Below are 19,241 nucleotides of genomic sequence, written 5' to 3' on the forward strand. Positions count from 1 at the left end.
CGGAGGCCTGCCGGGGTCTTTGAGGGAACAAATAATAAAGAATAAATGGGACGATAAAGGTAAGAAGCAGAGCAATCAGCCACAAACAGACAGCCCAGGACAAAGAGGAAAACACAGGGGATGCCACTGGAGGCACAGCGCGTACTTTTCTTACTCGATGTGCTCAGTCTGATAAGGGAATGAAAGGAAGGTTGATCGGAGGTAAGACAGTCTCCTGGCTGGGGTACCAGACCTTGGCTTCACCTGGCTGTGACATGGAAGGGGAGGTTGCTATTCTCTGACCCTGCAGCCCTCCTGCTCCTCTCTGGGCGATGCGGATCCCCGTGCTGGCAGCTTGCTGCGTGCAGCAGGGCAGTAACGCTTGGCTCAGCCCCAGTCGAGTGTATTTCCCCGCTGTCTGGGGCCTTTCAGCCCCGGCTTCTCTCCTGGGCCCCTATGCACAAGGAATTGGCTGGATACCATCGGTCAGTTTGATGTTACCCATCAGCAAGAAATTAATTCCAGGAGATCAGACCTGTCTTTACGGCAGGCAGTTTCTCTTCCCAGCCCAGTCCCTTGTGTCCCCAGTGCTGACATCTGTCCTAAGGCCGGTACAGCAGCGCTGGGACAGGAGTGACCTGTTAGGGGCCAGCAGCTCTTATTTCAGCGATCGCTACCGGCATCGCTTACTGTGGCTTCTAAAGAAACTCTGAAAGCCCACAACGGTTCAAATCCCCAGTGCCTCGGCTGCTCCCTCGGGATGCAGGACTGCGCGAGGAGCCAGCTGCAGCACTTCTGCCCCAGCCACCCACCCGCACCCAGGATCGCTCCGGGTGCCACAGCCGCCAGCGCGGGTGGCCATCGTCACCTCCCGGTGTCCCTGGCCTTGGCTGGGGAGGTGGTGGGACCCAGAGCCACGGTCACTGCCCAGGGCAGGCGTCTGCACCTCCAGCACATGAAAGATCCTTCCCCGGAGGCTCTGTGGGTGTAAGTGTGTCACTGCTGGAGCGTGGCGTGGCTGTGAGAGTGTCACCACTGCGTGTCGGAGCTGTGAGCGTGTCGTGGATGGAGCGTGACATGACGTTCCGTGTGTCAGGGCTGCAAGTACGATATGGCAGTCAGTGACACACCTGTGAGCGTGGAAACTGCTGTCAGCACCACACGGCTGTGAGTGTGACAGCTGGAGCACGGCGTGAATGTCAGCGTGACAAGGCTGTGTGACACTGCTGTGAGCACGTCATGGCCGTCAGTGTGACACGGCTGCAAGTGTGCTACAGCTGTCAGTGTGTCAGGGCCGGGTGTGTGTCACACACACATGGAATCATGGAATCACTAGGCTGGAAGGGACCCACTGGGGCCATTCCCCCTTGTCCTGTCCCCTGTCACTGGGGAGAAGAGCCCAGCTCCCTCCTCCCCACAACCTCCTTTCACGTAGTCGTAGAGAACCGCTGCTGGAGGAGCGCTCCAAGCGCCCCCACTCCACTTCCCGCGTCCACCAACCCCTGACCCGGAACGCCGCACCCCCAGGACGGACCCCGCCGCGGGGCCCTGTGCAGCCGGTCCCAGTGCCCGCCCCACGGGGCAGGGCTGCGCCGCGCCCGCCGCCTCAAACGCGCTCGCCGTCCGCCGCGCGGCGTGTCCCGGCCCGGCCGCCGTTGACGCGGACCCGGAAGTGTGGCGGTTGCCGCGGCGGCGCTGGGCGGGCGATGGCGGAGCGGGAGGAGCCGGGCGGCTCGTTCCGCCGGTACCTGGCGCGGCTGGGCGCCCTGCGGCCCGACGGCGGCCGCCGCCGCACCGAGCTGCACCTGCTCTTCGACCAGCTCATCTCCGAGAGCTGCGGGCCGGCCGCCGCGCCGCCCAGCGCAGAGGTACCGCGGGGGCGGATCTGGGCGTAGGGGTGGGATGGGGAGCGGGGCCGGGGGCTGGGAGTGGAATCTGGGGATGGGGACGACGGTGGGCTGGGGAGCTGGGGCTGAGGATGGGCTGGGGACCTGGGGCTGCTCTGGAGATCTGAGCTGGGGGGCCAGAGCTGGGCTGGGGAATGGGGCTGAGGGAGCTGAGGCTGGGCTGAGGCTGAAGCAGGAGTGCTGACCTACAGGGATGTGGATGCTGGAGGGTAGAGGAAGAGCTTGCACGTGGGTGTGCATGTCACGGGAGGGGGGTACACATCATAGGAGTGGGGTGCACATCATGGGAGGGGTGTGCACATCACAGGTGTGTGCACCTCCTGTGCTTGCTGGTGTGAGCACACACTCACACAGAGCTCGTACCCACTTGCACGAATGATGCTCGCGTAGGGCACACATGTGGATGCACCGTGGATGTGCCCAGACTGGTGTGGACTGGCCCGCAGCCATCCCACCCACTGCCTACACGCAGCAGTCGTGCACCCACCTCCGTGCTGCTCCCTATGGGCTGTGGATTTCCCACCCTTCTCCCTACCACCCTTCCCCACCTCCATGGGTGATTTGGGAGCCAGACCCTGCTGGGTTGGCACCATGACCTAGTGTCAGGAGAGGATGGTGGGTGACAGTGGTGTGTGGGCAATGGGTGGGACTGGAGGCATGAGAACGTGGTGATTTTCAGAGTCTAGTCTTCAAACAATTGGGAAATTTTAAGTCTTAGGGTAAGACCCTCAAACCTGAGTGCTGTAGTTTTGATACTGCTTCATTGGTAACACACTGTGCTGCTTTATTAGTCTATAAACAGTGCTGCCTTACTAAGTTTTCTTCATTTTATTTCCAAAGTAGGCTTGGAATTAATGGATTTTTTTGGACAGCGCTCTTTCCCCACCTCTGTTCCTCGATCTAACTTTATATCTTTCTTTTGCCATTATTATTAGTTTTGCTTTTGCTCCAGTGTTTAAGTGGTATTGTTTGAGCAGCACTCCTGCAATGTGAATCGCTGTCAGCATACCCCAATGGCAGGATGGCCTGTAGACAGCTGAGGGGAAGCTCGCTAGCGTAGGATCATTCATCCCATTATCCACGGGTATTGATGTTAGTGGTATCCACATGCAGATCTGGTTGTGCGATCAAAGTCTTAGCTGATGATGTGGCTTCCACCCTGGCTTTGTAGGCTCTGATTAATAAATGGAGGCTTTCTCTTCCAGGATGTTTGTGCTTTGCTTGCCCAAGCCTGTCAGCTGGTTCACCTTGATCAGGAACATCTTGTCAACAAACTTTGTCAGCTTATCCATCACTTACTAAACAGGTTTCAGGTATGGAAATCTTGGCCTTGTCCCTTCTTTTCTTGTGGGCCCACACTGAGCCAGGGAGGCCTCTTGTCTCTTTTTGGGGCTTGTAGGGCTGAACTTCATGTGGAGTTTCTTAGATTTTCATTGTATTGCCTTTTTATTCTTAACTGAGGTTCTGATCTGTGCCTTTAGCATGGTTGCTCATGTAAAATCAGCTCTCATTGATGCACCGTCACAAATACTCTTGGTTACGTGTGTTGATTTATCCATTTCTTAAGTGTTGGCTGATACTTTATCAGTGTGTAACTTTAACAGCCAGATCACCCAAGTCTCTAACCAATATATATCTGGGCAGCACATGACAATGTTTTCTTGAACACAGTCCTTTTTTGTTGTGACAGGTGATGGTTGATGAACAGAACTTGGATGTTCTTCTCTCCTACTGCATCTCTGCTCTTAAGCAGTGCAGCTCTTGGACCCATGTTGAAATTCTGCAAGCCTTAGCGGCACTTGTTTACAATAATGGACCTAAATGTCAGAAGGTGAGTTTCTAACCTAAGAGAAAGCAACCACAAAAATATTTGCACCCTTTTGCTGTCGCTACTTTCTTTTTTTTTCCCCCTTCCCCAAAAAGAAAGAATAAAAAAGTATTGTTTTCTCAAATCATCACACCTTTTATGTTAAGACTAATCCTATTTAGTGACTGATATTTGTGGAAAGATTGAATTTCAGGTGCGATAGGTGTGTATACTTAAAGTCAGGAGATAACAAGATCCTCCCCATGCTGAATACCTCTATACCTGCAGGCTGCAGCTGTAGAGACCAAGTATTCCCTGGCTTGAGCCAAAGGCACGCTGTTAAAGAAGGACAACAGGCTTAGCCTGCGGACTAGCCACCCTGGTGTGCCTGTGTATCAGGCAGGAAGAACGCAGGGAGCTTCAAATTGCACATTGCTCAGCAGGCTCCATTGAGGATCCTGAAATTTATCCTGTAACCAGATCAGGTCTGTGGCGAGCAGTGCGCTCAAAGCCGTCTCGAACTGGAGGCTATTGGTATCAATCCTGAGGTCTGCGTGAGGCTCATTGTTGCTGCAGCATCACTGGTAGTGTTTGGTATGTTGAGTTCCCGTGCTGTCAGCAGCTCTTGTCAGCTTGCAGAGCAGTTCCTGCTGTTGGGCTGGAGCGCGGGGCAGTGCTGGTAGCAGGTTCGGAGCTGCCAGCTTGTGGGGTTTTGTGGCCCCTATGATCCAGCAGTTTGGTGCAGCGGTTGTTACTGACTTAGCTTCGTGTCTGGGAAGAAAGCATAAACTGAGACTCAGTCTGAGCTATGCTCACGCTTGATACTTTCTTAATACAAAACAAGAGAACTTTGGAAATTAATATTTTCATGTCACTTTTTATAAACATAATCTGTCTATGGAATCTGAAATCGCAGCTGACAAATGGTCTTTTATAGCATGGATGAGTTTAGCTCCCAAACAGAAGAGGATGAGGGACAAACACTGACAACTTCTGGTGGTTTGTTTTAGTATCTCCCGGATTTGCTGGGCAAGAATGGGCTCTTGGTGCAGTTCAGCGATTCCACTCAGCCAGACGTGGAGCTCAGGAGGGCAGCAGTACGCAGCATGGCAAACCTCTGTCTCAGGTGCGTACAAGCCTTTTTAGGTGATGGAGTGCTGGGACTTCATGGAAACTAGGGAAATGGCAAAAGTCATTCCAGGTTCTTTTCAGTGCTAAATTTTCCTAAAAAGCATTTGTAAGCATGACAGCCTGTTAAGCTGTGCTTGGGGAGTCATTGTAATTGAGAAGGTGGCCGCAGAAGCAGAGTGGGTGTAAGGCCCACTCTGACCATACTAGCTCTTTGTGCCAAAGTCTTGCTGCTCTTTACAGTGGTAGAGGTGATCATTTCAAAGAGCCATCCATCCGTCTGGGGCTGTGCTCCTTGGTCTAGTAGAGAGCTTGGACCTGAGTTCGCATAACTTTATAAAGGTGTGGGACAGACTGAAAACCAACCGTTTCTCTGCTGCTTTAATTTTAGTGTGCCTGGACAGCCATACTTGGATGAGTCCTACAGAACTGTCTGTTTTCACACTTTTCTAAGTGTTCTGCAGTCTTCAAAAACCTCTGATATAGATGACATCACTTTTTGCATGGTAAGCGTGAGTCTGATTGTCTAGAATACTAATTAGGAGATTGTGCCGTTGCAATATTGGAATTTGGAATGTACGAAATTTGGAACATTGTCAACTGAGATTTTGCTTAAACAGTCAATTTTTTTTAATAAACATAAGTGACTGTCCCAGTAATTAAGTTGCACAAAACCATAATTGCCTATAAGGTCACTTGAAAGATGTGAGCCTTTAACGTTTTGAGAAGGAAAAGTAATTCTGTGTTTTGGTTTTCAGTTACTGCAAAATGCACTGAAGGGCATTCAGTCGCTCCTGAATGGTGGGAAGATGAAACTAATGCAAACCGACCAAATTGGATCTCTTCTTGCAGTATTAAAGGTAAATACTTAACTTCACCTCGAGAAAGAGGCAGACACTGAAAGGTGTGTGTTCCGGGTGCTTGTTTAGTGGGAAATTGTGGAAGATGAGAAGGAGGGAGCAGAGGAGCCCGGGTGTGAGGGTAGTGTAGTGTGACATAAAAAGACACTGAGTTTCTTTCACAGCATCTTAACTGCACTTCCCACAAAAGAATGTGAGAGAAAGATGGGAGGCTCATTCTTTTGGACCTACTTAAAATCCTTCTAGAAACAGCTGAATTTCAAATGTTGCGAGGCTGTTACACAGCACGGGAAGAGGCAAGGCCTGGGCGAAGGATCACAGCCTGACTGAAAACTGATGAACACTGAAGTAAATAAGCAGGAAATCTCTGTGCATCAGAAAGGGAAAGGATGCTAACGTTTTTGTTGCTGTTGTAGAAATGTATGTTTCACGGACTGCCAGGACTGAGCATAGAAATGCCCGCAGCATTGTATCCGGCTCCATTACCTCAGTATGATAAAAGGTCACCTGTCAAACAGGAACAATCGGAACCGACTGCCTTTAAGCAGACAGGGGTAAGGTGAAATTATTCTGATTCCCCTGCATGCTCACGGTGCCCGTGTTTGTTGCGGTTGTACATTACCTGATGTGATATTAGCGGCTAACAGGCTCTTTGTGTTCTGAGGATGTGATACATTTCACATTCTTTGCTTTAAAGGTATTGATTATAAATCTTTGCACTGAGTAAAATTGCTTTGTAAACTCAGATGAGGAGAACAAATGGCTCTGCTGAGATTGGTTTTCCCAAGTTAAGCTTTGTGCATCATTTACTCATCTGTAGCCAAGAATTCTTGGCCTGCAGACGTGGGGTTGGTGCCTGTGGACTAGCCAAAGCTTTTTATTTTATAAGTTACATTTTCTCTCCTAATGCTTGCACAATCATTTGGCTGTTTCTTAGGGAAGTTAAGTTCATCTAGCAATTGATTTCCTCCCCCCTCTCCCATCTGTTCTGCTTGATCCTTTTACAGGTTATTTTTTAACCCTGTAAACATTTTGTGTTACTGATTATCTAAAAAACATTAGAGAAAATAAAATTGTGTACTCATGTTGAATCATTTCTTTTCAGTTTTTAAATACCTACTGTAAGTCTAAAAGAACAGTATTTACTGTCTTTTTTAATCACTTTGGTGTGAAATATGATTTTTAACTAAAGGTTTTGTTAGAAGTCTTTTGCATTATTGATGAAGAGACCAAAGCTTAACTTTTGAGGCTATTCAGATACAAATTACTTACACTAAAGCAACATCAGAAGATGCCAGATAGCTGTGATAACTCTTGGTTAAATTAAATCTCATCTGAAGACTCATTTAGAAACTTGTATAATTTGATGCTGATGTACTATAGACAAGGCATGATTTGTTATATTAAACTCTGCTTGTGTTCTGGATTAGCAATTAGTTTTGTTTTCAGATGAGACTTTTCCCCTCAGTTTACAACTATGAAATGTTTGCACATCTTTCTAGACATTAATTTAAAAGATTAAAGAAAAAAGTCTGTTTTTCATCTTAAAACAGAACCGAAGAAAAAAGTCCAAAGGAAAACAGAAGAAGGGAGAGTTTGGGGAAGAAGGAAGAGAAGATGTGGGTGATGCGGGAAATGAATCAGTTCTTGGAGCAGACATGCTGAAATTACACTTGGGGGATATGCAGAAGAGTCCTTGTTCAGATCCTCAGGCTCGTGCATCAGACGTTGCTTACATGCCTGCTGGAAAGGATCACTTGTCTTCACATTGTACTGGTTGGAAAAGAATCAGCAGCAGCGAGTCAGAATATTCTGATGCTGAAGGTGGAATACAGAACAAAACAAGGTGATTGTTGCTCATGGGCATAGAGCACGGTAGCAGAATGTACTGTTGTTTGTAACAGTTTAGGCTTCCATATCATGTTAAAGCATACCTTTCGTTCCTGTAGATCTGGCACAAAATTTACATTTGTGTAAATGTGTACATTTGTGTGCAGACTCTTGCTATTCCATAGGGTCCTAGTGCTTTGTTCTTAATCAAAACTGCTGAGGAACTTGCTTTCCGTTTTGATTTATGTGTTAACACAAGAAAATTGGAAGGTGGTAATTTGTATTGGTTTGAAAGTAAATTTGTTCTTTCCCTTCGTATTCTTGGTCTAACAGATTTCTTCTCTCAGCTAGCACTAATATAAGTGAAAGAGGTTAAGTCCGTTATTCACTTCATGAATCCTTTTGTTTGTTTTTAAGATCTTATCAAGCCAATGTTCGTCAAGGTGCTCTAGCCTGTTTCCTCTCTGCTATAAAATCAATGGAGAAAAGAGTTCTGTATGGCTACTGGTCAGCTTTTGTTCCCGATGCACCTGGTATTGGCAGCCCCCAGTCAGTGTCCTTGATGACTATTGCTTTAAAGGACCCTTCTCCAAAGGTGAGGCAGTTCCAAGTTTAAAAACTATTGTAGTTTTCCCATTATGATCTTACCAATTGTCCCTCTGCCTTTCAGTAAGTACTTTACTGTGTTGCTTGGTCACTGTGCTGCAAGAAATTGAAGAGGACGTGTTGGTTATAGAAACAAAGGATCAGTGGTTTGTTGCTTAAAGTTAGGAGAAAAGATAATTGGAGTTGAATTTTCTCTTGCTGGAGAAAGAGACTTTCATAAATTTTAAAATTCTCCGTCAGCTCAAATTAGGCGTTACAAGAGGGTAACAAATGTTTTCTCATTTCAGACCCGTGCCTCTGCTCTGCAAGTTCTCTCAGCCATCCTGGAAGGTTCTAAGCAGTTTCTTTCTGTTGCTGAAGATGCTAATGATCACAAGAGACCGTTTACCCCCTTCTCTGTAACTATTGCTTCCAGCATCCGGGAGCTGCATCGCTGCCTGCTGCTCGCCCTGGTGGCAGAGTCCTCTTCTCAAACGCTGACACAAGTAGTCAAGGTAACTGTACAGTAAGTGTTTCAACTGCTTCACAAAAAATAATATCGTTATCTAGATTAAGTCTTGAATGAAGATTGCACAGAAATTATTGTAGCTGTTGAGGACTGAGGTGGTGGGGGCAAATAGACCGTTGTCATCTCACAAGGCTTCACTGACTTGAGTCTTCCTACAGAATCCAAGAGTTTCTTTCCTTTACAGCACGATTCTCTTATGCCTGTGAGCTGAATGGGAGCTGAACGAAACTATAGAATGATTCTGAAAACTCACATTGGCTTTAAAACTGGAATCCAGATTAGCCAAAATAAGCTTTCCATGGACTATTGAATTTCCTTGGTCTTTATGCCAGGTCACAGTAGTTAGATACTTGTTGTTAAGAGCCACATTTGTAACCAGTTTTCAAACAGCAGATAATTGGGGCATTTGTTTTCAGGTGCCTTCAGATAATTAGCTGTCTAAATGACCTAAATTGCAAATGTAAAAACAAATCTGTTGGAGGCCAGGCTGACATTGTAACCACAGCTCCCTGTATGCTCTTTTGTGTGTTTCAGTGCCTTGCAAATTTGGTTTCAAATGCACCATACAGCCGTTTAAAACCTGGGTTGCTGACAAGAGTTTGGAACCAGATAAAGCCATACATTTATCATAAAGGTTTGCATTCTGTTTGGCTGAAGCCCCTTTTGTATGCTATATCTTATATTTTAATTCAGCGTTGGTTATGGCAAAATAATTGTGGATTTTTCCACCCCGCATGCTTCATAAACGCATAAGCATATGTATTGCTGTCGAAGTGTCTTCGAAGTATTGCTGTGATCTGTCTTATCCTTTGAAGAAGGATGCTGATGTGTCAGTGAGATGCTAACAGACTGGCTTTTCCTTCCCCTGCCCTGTTCTTTCTTGCAGATGTTAATGTTCGTGTTTCTAGTCTCACGTTATTAGGGGCTGTGGTATCTGTCCAAGCGCCGTTACCTGAGGTGAAGTTACTTTTGCAACAGCCCAGTTCTTCAGGGCAAAACAACAGTGGTAGCACAACCCCTCACCGTTCCAGTTCTTCTGAGCAGTGGAGAAAAGCACTGCCCTCAGAAGGGGAACCTCCAGATAATCCATCAGGATGTACATCTTCAGAACCATGCTGGCTTCTCCGTCTCTGTGTTTCCATCATTGTTCTGCCCAGAGAGGATTCCTGTTCTGACAGTGATGTTAGCTTTCCATCGTTTTCCAGTGTTTATGAACCGTGTCCCCTTCGCCTGGAAGCCTTGCAGGTGGGGATGAACAGCTAGCTTGTAAAATGAGCAATTTGGTGCAGTATCAACTTGTCTCACATCAACCAAGCCTCAATCAGGGGCTGCCTTTGTTCCTAGCTCTTTCAGTGAGATTTAGGCTAAAGCATTCGCTGGCACAGCGTGTCTGAGCTGCTGTGGCTGAAAGGGCAGTAACGTTTTGATTCTGTGCCTGTGACCACAGCATAACTGTCCCATAGTAATCCTGCTGCAGCAAGTTCATTTGCCTGTGATTTTTTTTACCATCATTATTTTTAAATATTACTTGGCTGTGTGTGCCGGCATCTGCTGAAGGCTGTGAGTCTTCTCCATTTAAACTCTATACATTAAAATTTTGCTAGGCAACACTGTGGGAGAACTTTGCAGTCAAAGAACAGTCTGCAAGGAGCTATGGAGTGACACTGATACAACTAAAGGAGTACCTGTGCACGTTGAGACTCGGCCTTGTTTATCTTCACGTAATCACAGAAAATAGTAAGATTTTTGCGATTTGCATCCCAAGGAGTCTTGCTCTTTTTCTGGAACAATGAATACTTGTTAAATCCAGCTTCACAGAATGCAGCAGCAGTATTACAGTAGATGCAGAATGTGTTGCTCTTACAGGCACTCTTGCTTAGTTTTTTAGCTACAGGAGACCTCACTTACAGTAAATAATTCATGGTATTGCTACCTGATAATGCTTTTGTGACCCTTTTTTGAACAAGATAATGAAATGGGATGTTTCTAATTACCTGTAGTGTTCTAGAAGTTGTGCTGCAAACTGTATCTATTACATCAGAGTTTAATATCTGGTCCCAGTGTCGATTAGCCGATTGACATCATCTCTGTGTGTATTTGAGGTATTTTGGTTTAAAATAAAAACACTCAATGGTATTTCTTTTGTTTCTGTTTAGGTGTTGGCCCTTCTTGTAAAAGGTTATTTCTCTATGGCCCAGAACCATTTCTTAGAACTCGGAGAAGTGGCTTGCAGATGCATGGAAGAAATGGATCCATCCATTCAGCTTCATGGAGCCAAAGTAAGAGTGTGAGGAAACATCAACGTTATTTTACCAGGTCCATTTTATCTGTTGCAAAGACAGATGAGTAGTGATGAATATTCAGAGCACCTTTGTGTGTTTGATGCAGCACACGGTAAAGAGCTGATGCCTGTTTGGGGAAATGCAGTACCCAGACACTTGGAGAAATGCATCTGCTGCTTCCAGTCTTGAATTCTTAGCAGAATTTTGTTGCTCTGCTGAGTCACCAGAAAGCCTGGGAAATGCAAAGACTATAGCCCTGGCCCTTCCCTGATTTAGCATCAGCTGGTGTGGGAACTGTAGTCTGACACCTGAAGGAAAGCTCAGAGAGATTTCCTCTTGCATGGCAGTTTGTTATGCTGTCCTAGCTGGAGGCTTCATTTAAGAAAGGCTTTTCCTCCAATTTCTTCACTAGCAGGGACAGAATAGAGGCCAAAAACAATCTTTTATTTTTGTTCCCTGGGTAAGTAAGTATGTATCCTAGATAAAGGCTGCTATAGTTCCGTGATACTTGAGTCATCCCTAGTAAAGACCCGGTTGCCTTTTGTTTCCTTGCAGCTTCTGGAGGAGCTGGGCACAGGTGTGCTGCAGCAGTACAAACCTGATTCCGCTGTTCCCCCTGATCAGAGAGTACCGGTCAGCACGGTAAGTGTGTGAGTTGCCTCTGAGATTCCTCTCTTGAACTCTGAGTTCAAGAAGTTATCGGCGTGGAGAGAGATAAATCAATTGCAGGAAGGCAGAAAGGGAGCCGGTACCCTGCGGCTTTAGAGGTGCTGATATGTACAGGTTTTCTGGACTTCCTGCATTGCTTCGGTATCTGGTTTTGTCTGTAGGCAGGGGTGTTGTGGGTTTTTTCTTCTACACGATATTAACAGTACCCCTCTGCCTTTCCTTGTCCCTCTTCTTCCTGCCTGCTCTAAGTCAGAAAGCTGGAAGAATGCACAAATTTTGCATGTGTCATTATATTGCATAAACCTAGAGATACACTTTTAGAGTTTTGGTGACTTTGCATTGTTACAAGAGCCAGCCTACGTGTTCTGGCTGCTCACGAGTGTGGAGAGAGTGGCCGGAACCACAATACGTGTGATTTCAGAAAAATGGATTGTTTGAGGCTGTTTATCAAATAAATTTGTGGAAGCTGAGGAACTGGCAGTCTGGTAGTAACGGAGGCCAAGTCTTGCTTCTGTGAACAGAAAACCAGTTTCTTTGGCATAAGTTTTGAGCCAGTCACCAGTGGCCCTACAAGACAGAAAATGCATCCAGGAGCACCTGATTCCTGTTGCTTGATATGAATGTAAATTTTCAGGCAAATGAAAATACCAGACGGTGTGGATTCAGGAATGGGATTGTATTTCTACCTAATGCCATCTCATTTGAGTGGCTTTGAGAGGGAAACAAACGGAACTTGGTGACAGCAGTACTAAAGTGTCTTTAAAATGTTCCTGAATCCTAAGTATTTTAGCTCCCAAACAGTCGTAATCGCTTTCAGGTGTGATGATGCCACCTGCTGTGAGTATGCTTTCAAGATGATCATAGGAAAAGACAACCTATTATACAACTTGCACATAGTTGCTTGGTTTAAATAGGCATACCCGGCTGTTTCCTCCGCAGGTTGTAACTTTCTGGACCACGGTGCTAAATGGCCCTTTACCTGGCACTCTTCAGAACTCTCCCCATGCGACTCTTCAGACAAGCGCCTGTGATGCCCTGTCCTCTATCTTGCCAGAAGCTTTCAGTAGCCTGCAGGTAAGAGAGCACTTCTTTAAGTGTGGCATTTTTACCCAGTGAGACTTTGTGCTTGTCTACCAGACTGCAGCAGTGTGAAGCTTTTTATAAGGAGAAGGTAGGGGAATCTTCCTGATTATTTTTTGAAGACTACAAAAAAGCAATGTTGGGAGTAATTAGTCTGTCAGAACAATTGAACTGTGGGTCACAGAAGCTGTTTAGCCCTGCCATGAATGCTCAGTCTTGGCGACGATGCATGGGAGATGGAGGGCAAGAATTTCATTGCATGAGGGAGGGGTGAAGTGTTGCTGTTTTGCTGGTTAAGTGGTTGAAGAGACAGCTGAGCTAACAGCCATGGACTGACGTTGCTCACAAATTTGCATGCATGCATGGTTTTTCTTTTGGCTGGCTTTTAAAACACTAAACTATGGTGATTGCCCTGGCAGAAGAACACAAATGTGTTGGCCATACTCTTCTTTTGCAACATGAAATATGCTTTTAAACATGAAAGCCTTGGCAGGGTACCACCACTGCATTGTGCAGCCTCTTTTGTGTCACAGTGCCCTTCTTGATGGGGAGTACTCTGCCAGATCTCAGTTGCCCAAGAATTGCCAGTACAGCAGTATCTCTGGAATTCTCCGTCCGGTTTCTCCAAGTACAGCACGTACTTCATCACTCTGTACTTTGATCCCCCACACTCTTGTCCCTGTGGCTGCGTGGGGTCAAGTCAGTGCCCACTCTGACCCTTTGCTCTGATGAAACAAAGATTTTTGTCATGGGTTGGTAAACTGACAATCTGCCCGGGGTGAACTTAATCTGCCTGGCTGTCCTCGTTAATGAAGGGGAAAGAGTGAAGTAAAACAGCAAAAAGCAAGAGATCCAGTCTTACCTCTGATGGGCTGTGCCTTCTGCGTTCGGATGATAGTTGATATTTTGGTATTCTTTGTGGTCTTATCTAACAGCAACAAGATCATATTTGCTGGAAACATTCCCGTTTCCTGTGTGGCATCCTGAAATGCCAGTCAGTTTACTTTAAAGAAAGGAGTACACTCTGAGTGGTAGCTTTGATAGATTCCAGATCTTGAAGGTCTTTCAGAGTATTTGTGGGTTGTCTCTGTGGGACAGAGATCTTTTCGGTTTCTCTCCCTTGCCATGGCTGCGTGTCATTGCAGAACGACCGGCAGATACTGTGCGTCACTCTGCTGCTCGGCCTGAACCACAGCGAGAACCCCCTGGTAAAAGCTGCTGCTGCACGTGCGCTTGGAGTCTACATCCTATTCTCTTGCCTTCGGCAGGTCAGAACTGGCCCGTTTTTCTTATTTTGAGCCATTTTATAATGGGTTTGATGAACCGTAAGATGTGGGACATGAGTTCTTTTGGAATTAATTGGCCTTCCTTCTTAAGTTTGGTCTGTAGAGTATATATAGCTTTTTTTCCCCTCTCTCCAGATCTGCTCCTGCCTTCTGTGTGCTGAATAGAACCAGTGCAGTTTTAAGCGAGATGGAGCAGAAGCCAGAGTGCCTCAAAAGTGAGAGTGAAAGGAGGGAGGTCAGGATCTTCTCTAAGCTCTCAGGGACAGAAGTGGGAAAAGCTAGGGTGGCGGAGAGATGAAGTAATGCTGGGAAGAAGGGAACAGTTGCACAGCGCTCCGTAGATTTTAATGAGTTTTTAATGTGAAGGCTTCAGTTTTGCTTAAAATTAAGAAGTAAAGCTTGTTTAGGAAAAAATGCTGGTTTGTTTCCAAAAAAAAAAAAAAATTATCTTAGCTTGGCTGAGCTGGAATCCTCTGTAGTTTTGCAGTGTGGCCTTAAATGGGGGACTGTAATAAAAAATGTACACAGCAGTAGCTTATGTTGAGATTTGAGTCCCAAATATTTTGAAAGAAAATCTTTTACTATAGGCAGGGGAGTGAAAACAAAATGTAATGCACTATAGAAAACAAGGTTAGGCAGCTCAACAGGGAGTTTGGAGATGCAAGTGCTTTCTTAAGAGCGGGGTTTGATGAGTGTAAGATTGGCAGTCCAGGTAATTATGTTAAAATCTAAAGTAACTAAAGCACCAATGAAATTAAATAATGCATTGAAAGCTTTGAGCAACAGCTGCCCGAGAGAGTGGTGAATTCGGCCAGCGTTCAGGCTTAGACGTTAATTAAAGATGAAACAGAGCTGTACAGAGAGCACCATAAACACATTAAAAGTTGTCGTCTGAAAAAGGAGATTGTGTTAATAGAGCGGGTCTCTGTGCAGGAATCGTTTTCCCTAGAAAGGTCAGAATGTGTATGTTACTAAGGAAATCAGCTGAGTTTTTAAACCTTTCTAACTTTGCAGCTATTTTTACTTTCACAGGATGTGATGTTTGTGGCAGACACAGCAAACGCTATTCTGAATTCTCTCCATGACAAGTCTCCGAATGTCCGTGCCAAAGCCGCTTGGTCCCTGGGCAATCTTACAGACACGCTGATCATCAACATGTACGTAAGAGCACCTTGGCCTGGGGAATTCCTAATTCGGTTTGGATGCTTCTTTTTAACCCCCCTTCAGCCTGTGTGTCTACCAGTGCGTGACACTGTATTATAAGTTTCCCATATCCATCTGGGGTTCAGTTCTACTAAACTGCTTGAGTTTGGGTCTTTCTAATCATTAGTTCTGGAATATATTCCAAGTTTACTCTTCAGTTTTCTGTTACTCATACGTTGCTTTGTGTAATTGCATGTTCCCTCGTTACTTTACTTTCAGGATAACACAGAAGTAAAATTAATAAATATTTAACACCTCCTCAAACCAAAAACTGGAGGAAGTCTTAACCTACTGTTACATTTTTAACAGGAGAAATAGTTATCATATATTCCCACTACGGAATTGCCTCTGAGCAATTCATTGCCCTCTGTTTTTTATTACAGACTTAATGCATTGCTAACTGGCTTTCTTGCATTGATAGTTTGGTTTTAAATTAATAAACATAGTGGTCACATGTAGTAAGGTCTGCCTTACATATTAGCCTTCTAAAGAGTGAAGGTTGATCATATGCCTTTATAAGGGATTGTATCGCATCTTTGGGGTTGATCATCGGGGCTGGCCTTTCACTGTGGGATTCTCCTGCTAGGGAAACGATGGGACAGGGCTTTCATGAGGAATTTTCTGATCTCCTGCTGTTGAAAATGTTGCGGTCTGCTACTGAAGCATCAAAGGACAGAGACAAGGTAGGACTGAGGGGGAGGAGGGTGGAGTTACTATAGTGTAGTTAACTCTTGCATTTTTATTTTAAAAAAGGATAAAAGGCGCCCCTTACTTCGGGGCGTTTTGCCCCAGTGGACAGGGAGCTGCAGCTCAGCATCCTCTCTCGAGGGCTGGTGTTTGGAGGTTTCCTATGTTATTTGTGACCTGCAGGGCATTTGATTGCACTTTTCCACTGTGCAGGGTGGGTTTGGGGTGAGTCTTTTTGGTTTTGTGCTTAGTTGTGGGGTTTTTTTCAGGATGAGCATTTGCAGAGAATGATCTTTGTTGTGGCATTTAGGAAGTTGCCATCTGATAAGACACCAGCCTGATTCCAAATGGGCTCTGTGTTCGCTTCAAGCATGATTTTATAGCAGGCTTGACAAAAACTGTGCCTGTAAGCTGAAAGCCAGAATGTATGTGTGTTCCAGGTGAAGAGTAATGCAGTGCGAGCCCTTGGGAATGTGCTTCATTTCCTTCAGCCCTGCCACATCGCAAACCCCAGGTTCAAGGAAGCCATCGAGGAATCTCTTCAGGCCCTTATTTCCACTGTTCAGAGTGAGGCCACTATGAAAGTGCGCTGGAATGCTTGCTACGCGCTGGGGAATGTATTTAAGAATCCTGCCTTGCCACTCGGTGAGTAAATTGTCCGCTGGCTTTGGATTTGCACAGCAGGTTGTGGTTTTGATAAGAAGGTCCATGTTACAAATGTGTTGGGGGAGGGAGGAGAAGGCAAACCGAGCTGCATCTTGCTGTCACGGCTTTCCCAGAACTCCTGCCAGTGAAACAGGCTCAGATCCTCTGAATGCTAATACAGGGGTAACTGTGCCGTGTTTGATTGGATCTGTTGTCTTAGAAAAGAGCGTGAGGATGGGATTATAGCTGTGAGTAGATGCAAAATGTCACTTTTTCTCTTACAAAACTTGAGATTATTTACTGTTTTTTAACTAATTTTTCATTTCCTAACCCCTGATTTTCTCATTTAGACCAGAATAAATACAGTAAATGTAAGACCATTAAATATTCAGGAGATATATTTACAGTTCTATATATTTTCACTGACTGAAAAGGGGGTTTGTGGTTTTTTTTTTTTTTTTTTTTAGGAGAGGCTCCTTGGACCGCACAAGCCTATGGTGCGCTTTCCTCAGTAGTGAAGTCTTGCAAGAACTTTAAAGTCCGAATCAAATCAGCCATGGCCCTCTCCATCCCTAGCAAGAGGGAATGCTACGGCTCCACTGAGCAGTTCTGCCGAATCTGGAGTGCCTTGGTAGTGGCCTTGCAGAAAAGTGAAGACACTGAGGACTTTCTGGAATTCAAGTACAGTGCCAGCCTGAGGACGCAGATCTGCCAGGCCCTGCTTCATTTGTTGAGTCTGGCAAAGTGCACAGACCTGCCAGCCGTTTGGGGAACCATAGCAGAAAACAGAGATGCAATCAAATCCTACTTCTTGCAATATCTGAAATCAGGAGTTGAAGAAAATGAAGCAGGAACACACGTGAACTTGTGCGAGAGGGAGAGAGCATTAAAAGGTGCTATTGAACATCTCGGTGGGATAGAGAAACAGCTGGAGGGCAAAGCCAGGGTAAGAGTGTCTGTTTATCTAGGTGACGTCCTGATGAACCATGCCAATGCCACAGAATTAACAGAGGCTTAGAAAGAAGCACCTGTTTCAGTGCTTACACTTCTGACTGGGCACATGGAAGAAACCTGCTTTCATATACACAGGGCATTCAGAGGAAAAGTTTCCTGTTGCGGGTATTAAACAATTTATTTCAAATTTAATAAAATAATTCATAATGCCTGAGGAAAAGATCTGGAGGACTTCATATTTATTTTTTTATTTTTGTGTTTAGTAGTCTCTGAAGTTGCCCTCAGTTGGTTCTGTTTGTACAGTGTCACCACTTGGAAAACAAATGTCTTCGCCGCCTTTGTATGTTTTATAAAACCAGCCTATTCTCTGAGCTTAGAATGATAGGATTGTGAAGGTTGGAAAAGACCTCTAAGATCATCCAGTCCAACCATCAACAAAACACCTTCGTGCCTACTAAACGATGTCCTGAAGCGCCACATCTACATGCAGTTTGAACACCTCCAGGGATGGAGACTCCACTACTTCCCTGGTTCCAGTGCTCAGTCATCCTTCCAGTAAAGATTTTTTTCCAAATAGCCAATCTAAACCTCCCCTGGTACAAGTTAAAGCCATTTCTTCTCGTTGTATCACTGTTACGTGGGAGAAGAGGCCGGCACCCATCTCGCTACAACCTCCTTTCAGGCAGTTGTAAAGAGTGATGAGGTCACCCTTCAGCCTCCTCTTCTCCGGGCTAAACATCCCTGTTTCCTCAGCCGGTCCTCATAACATTTGTAAGCGTAAGACTTTTAGCTTATCTAAAAGTGGTTTGTTACTATTGCCGCCGTATTCAAGATCTTGTTTTTAAAGGAGGGGGTCTGGAAGAATTTTGTTTTTCCGAGCACTGCAAATGTTGTCACTCTTGTGTTCCTGCAATAAACCCAAATATGCCAATATTTGAATAATAGCTTGAAGCAAACACACTTTGTCTTTATCCGTCTGCATTCCTGATGTCAAAACACCTGGCCTGCGCCTCCCTGCTGCCTTCACTCATCCTGAGAATTCCTTGTTTCCAAGGGGATGGTACTGTGCTACCCCAGTCAGAAAATTCATCGTCGGTGCTGAGAGGCTGGGGTTTTGACTCTTCAAGTAGCGCTGCGCCTGGGGCTGTTGCCTTTCTGGGAGAGGTTCAGTGATGTAAACTGTGTGTGGGTTTGTTTGTGCCTCTGAAGCTCTGTCCCCTTCTCTCGTTCATTCATGATGCTGTCCCTGGCTCTGTTTGCTGTGTGCTTACCGCACTGATAGCGGCGGAGGACTGAGCTCTCTGGCGTTGCTGGGGACAACTCTGGGCTTCCAGGAATGAGCCAATCTGCGGGCGCTTGGAGAGCTGAGTGCCTGCTGTCCTAACCTCTGGGTGGATGTTTGAACAGAGCTCAGGGCAAGCTCCGGCTGTTGTAAAAGCTCTTTGGGATACGACATTTGGCTGCTTTGTTTTTCCATCCTCGCTGCTGGTTTCAGTGGGCCTCAAGCAGTGCGAGTACCCGAAACTCCTTCAGAGTGACGAAGCCTTTTGCTCTGGAGATGACTTCTCCCGCTGTGATAGCCTGTGGCAGGAGCAGCTCTGCCAGTGTTTGGCAGATGTTGGCAGATGTGTCTGAACACTATGGAAGGCTGAGGAAGAGAGCGGCAGAGCTGAGCATCACTGCTGGGCCCCAGCACCGCCACTGCCCTTGCTGGTCCCTAGTGGATGTGGGCCCCATCCTGGCACAGGAGCACCCCGGCCGTGATTTAAGTCACAGATTTGCAGTTAAGATGACGCTTGCTCCTTTTGTC

The 19,241-nt window shown here is 45.9% G+C and overlaps 1 protein-coding gene across 1 annotated transcript; it reads left to right on the forward strand.

Annotated features, from left to right (window-relative positions):
* The first annotated feature begins 1,625 nt into the window (after nt 1-1,625).
* Nucleotides 1,626-18,557, forward strand: HEATR6 (HEAT repeat containing 6). The gene is made up of 20 exons (XM_054085237.1): nt 1,626-1,847; nt 3,092-3,199; nt 3,577-3,717; nt 4,704-4,819; nt 5,213-5,327; nt 5,580-5,681; nt 6,098-6,235; nt 7,235-7,527; nt 7,929-8,106; nt 8,405-8,611; nt 9,160-9,259; nt 9,512-9,870; nt 10,782-10,904; nt 11,463-11,549; nt 12,516-12,650; nt 13,802-13,924; nt 14,975-15,099; nt 15,732-15,828; nt 16,273-16,477; nt 16,945-18,557. Exons 1-20 carry the CDS (start codon nt 1,686-1,688, stop codon nt 17,493-17,495), a joined length of 3,465 nt encoding a protein of 1,154 aa, XP_053941212.1. The 5' UTR covers nt 1,626-1,685; the 3' UTR covers nt 17,496-18,557.
* The last annotated feature ends 684 nt before the right edge of the window (nt 18,558-19,241 follow it).

This window comes from Cuculus canorus, chromosome 20, assembly GCF_017976375.1.
Source record: "Cuculus canorus isolate bCucCan1 chromosome 20, bCucCan1.pri, whole genome shotgun sequence".
Classification (NCBI taxonomy): Eukaryota; Metazoa; Chordata; class Aves; order Cuculiformes; family Cuculidae; genus Cuculus; species Cuculus canorus.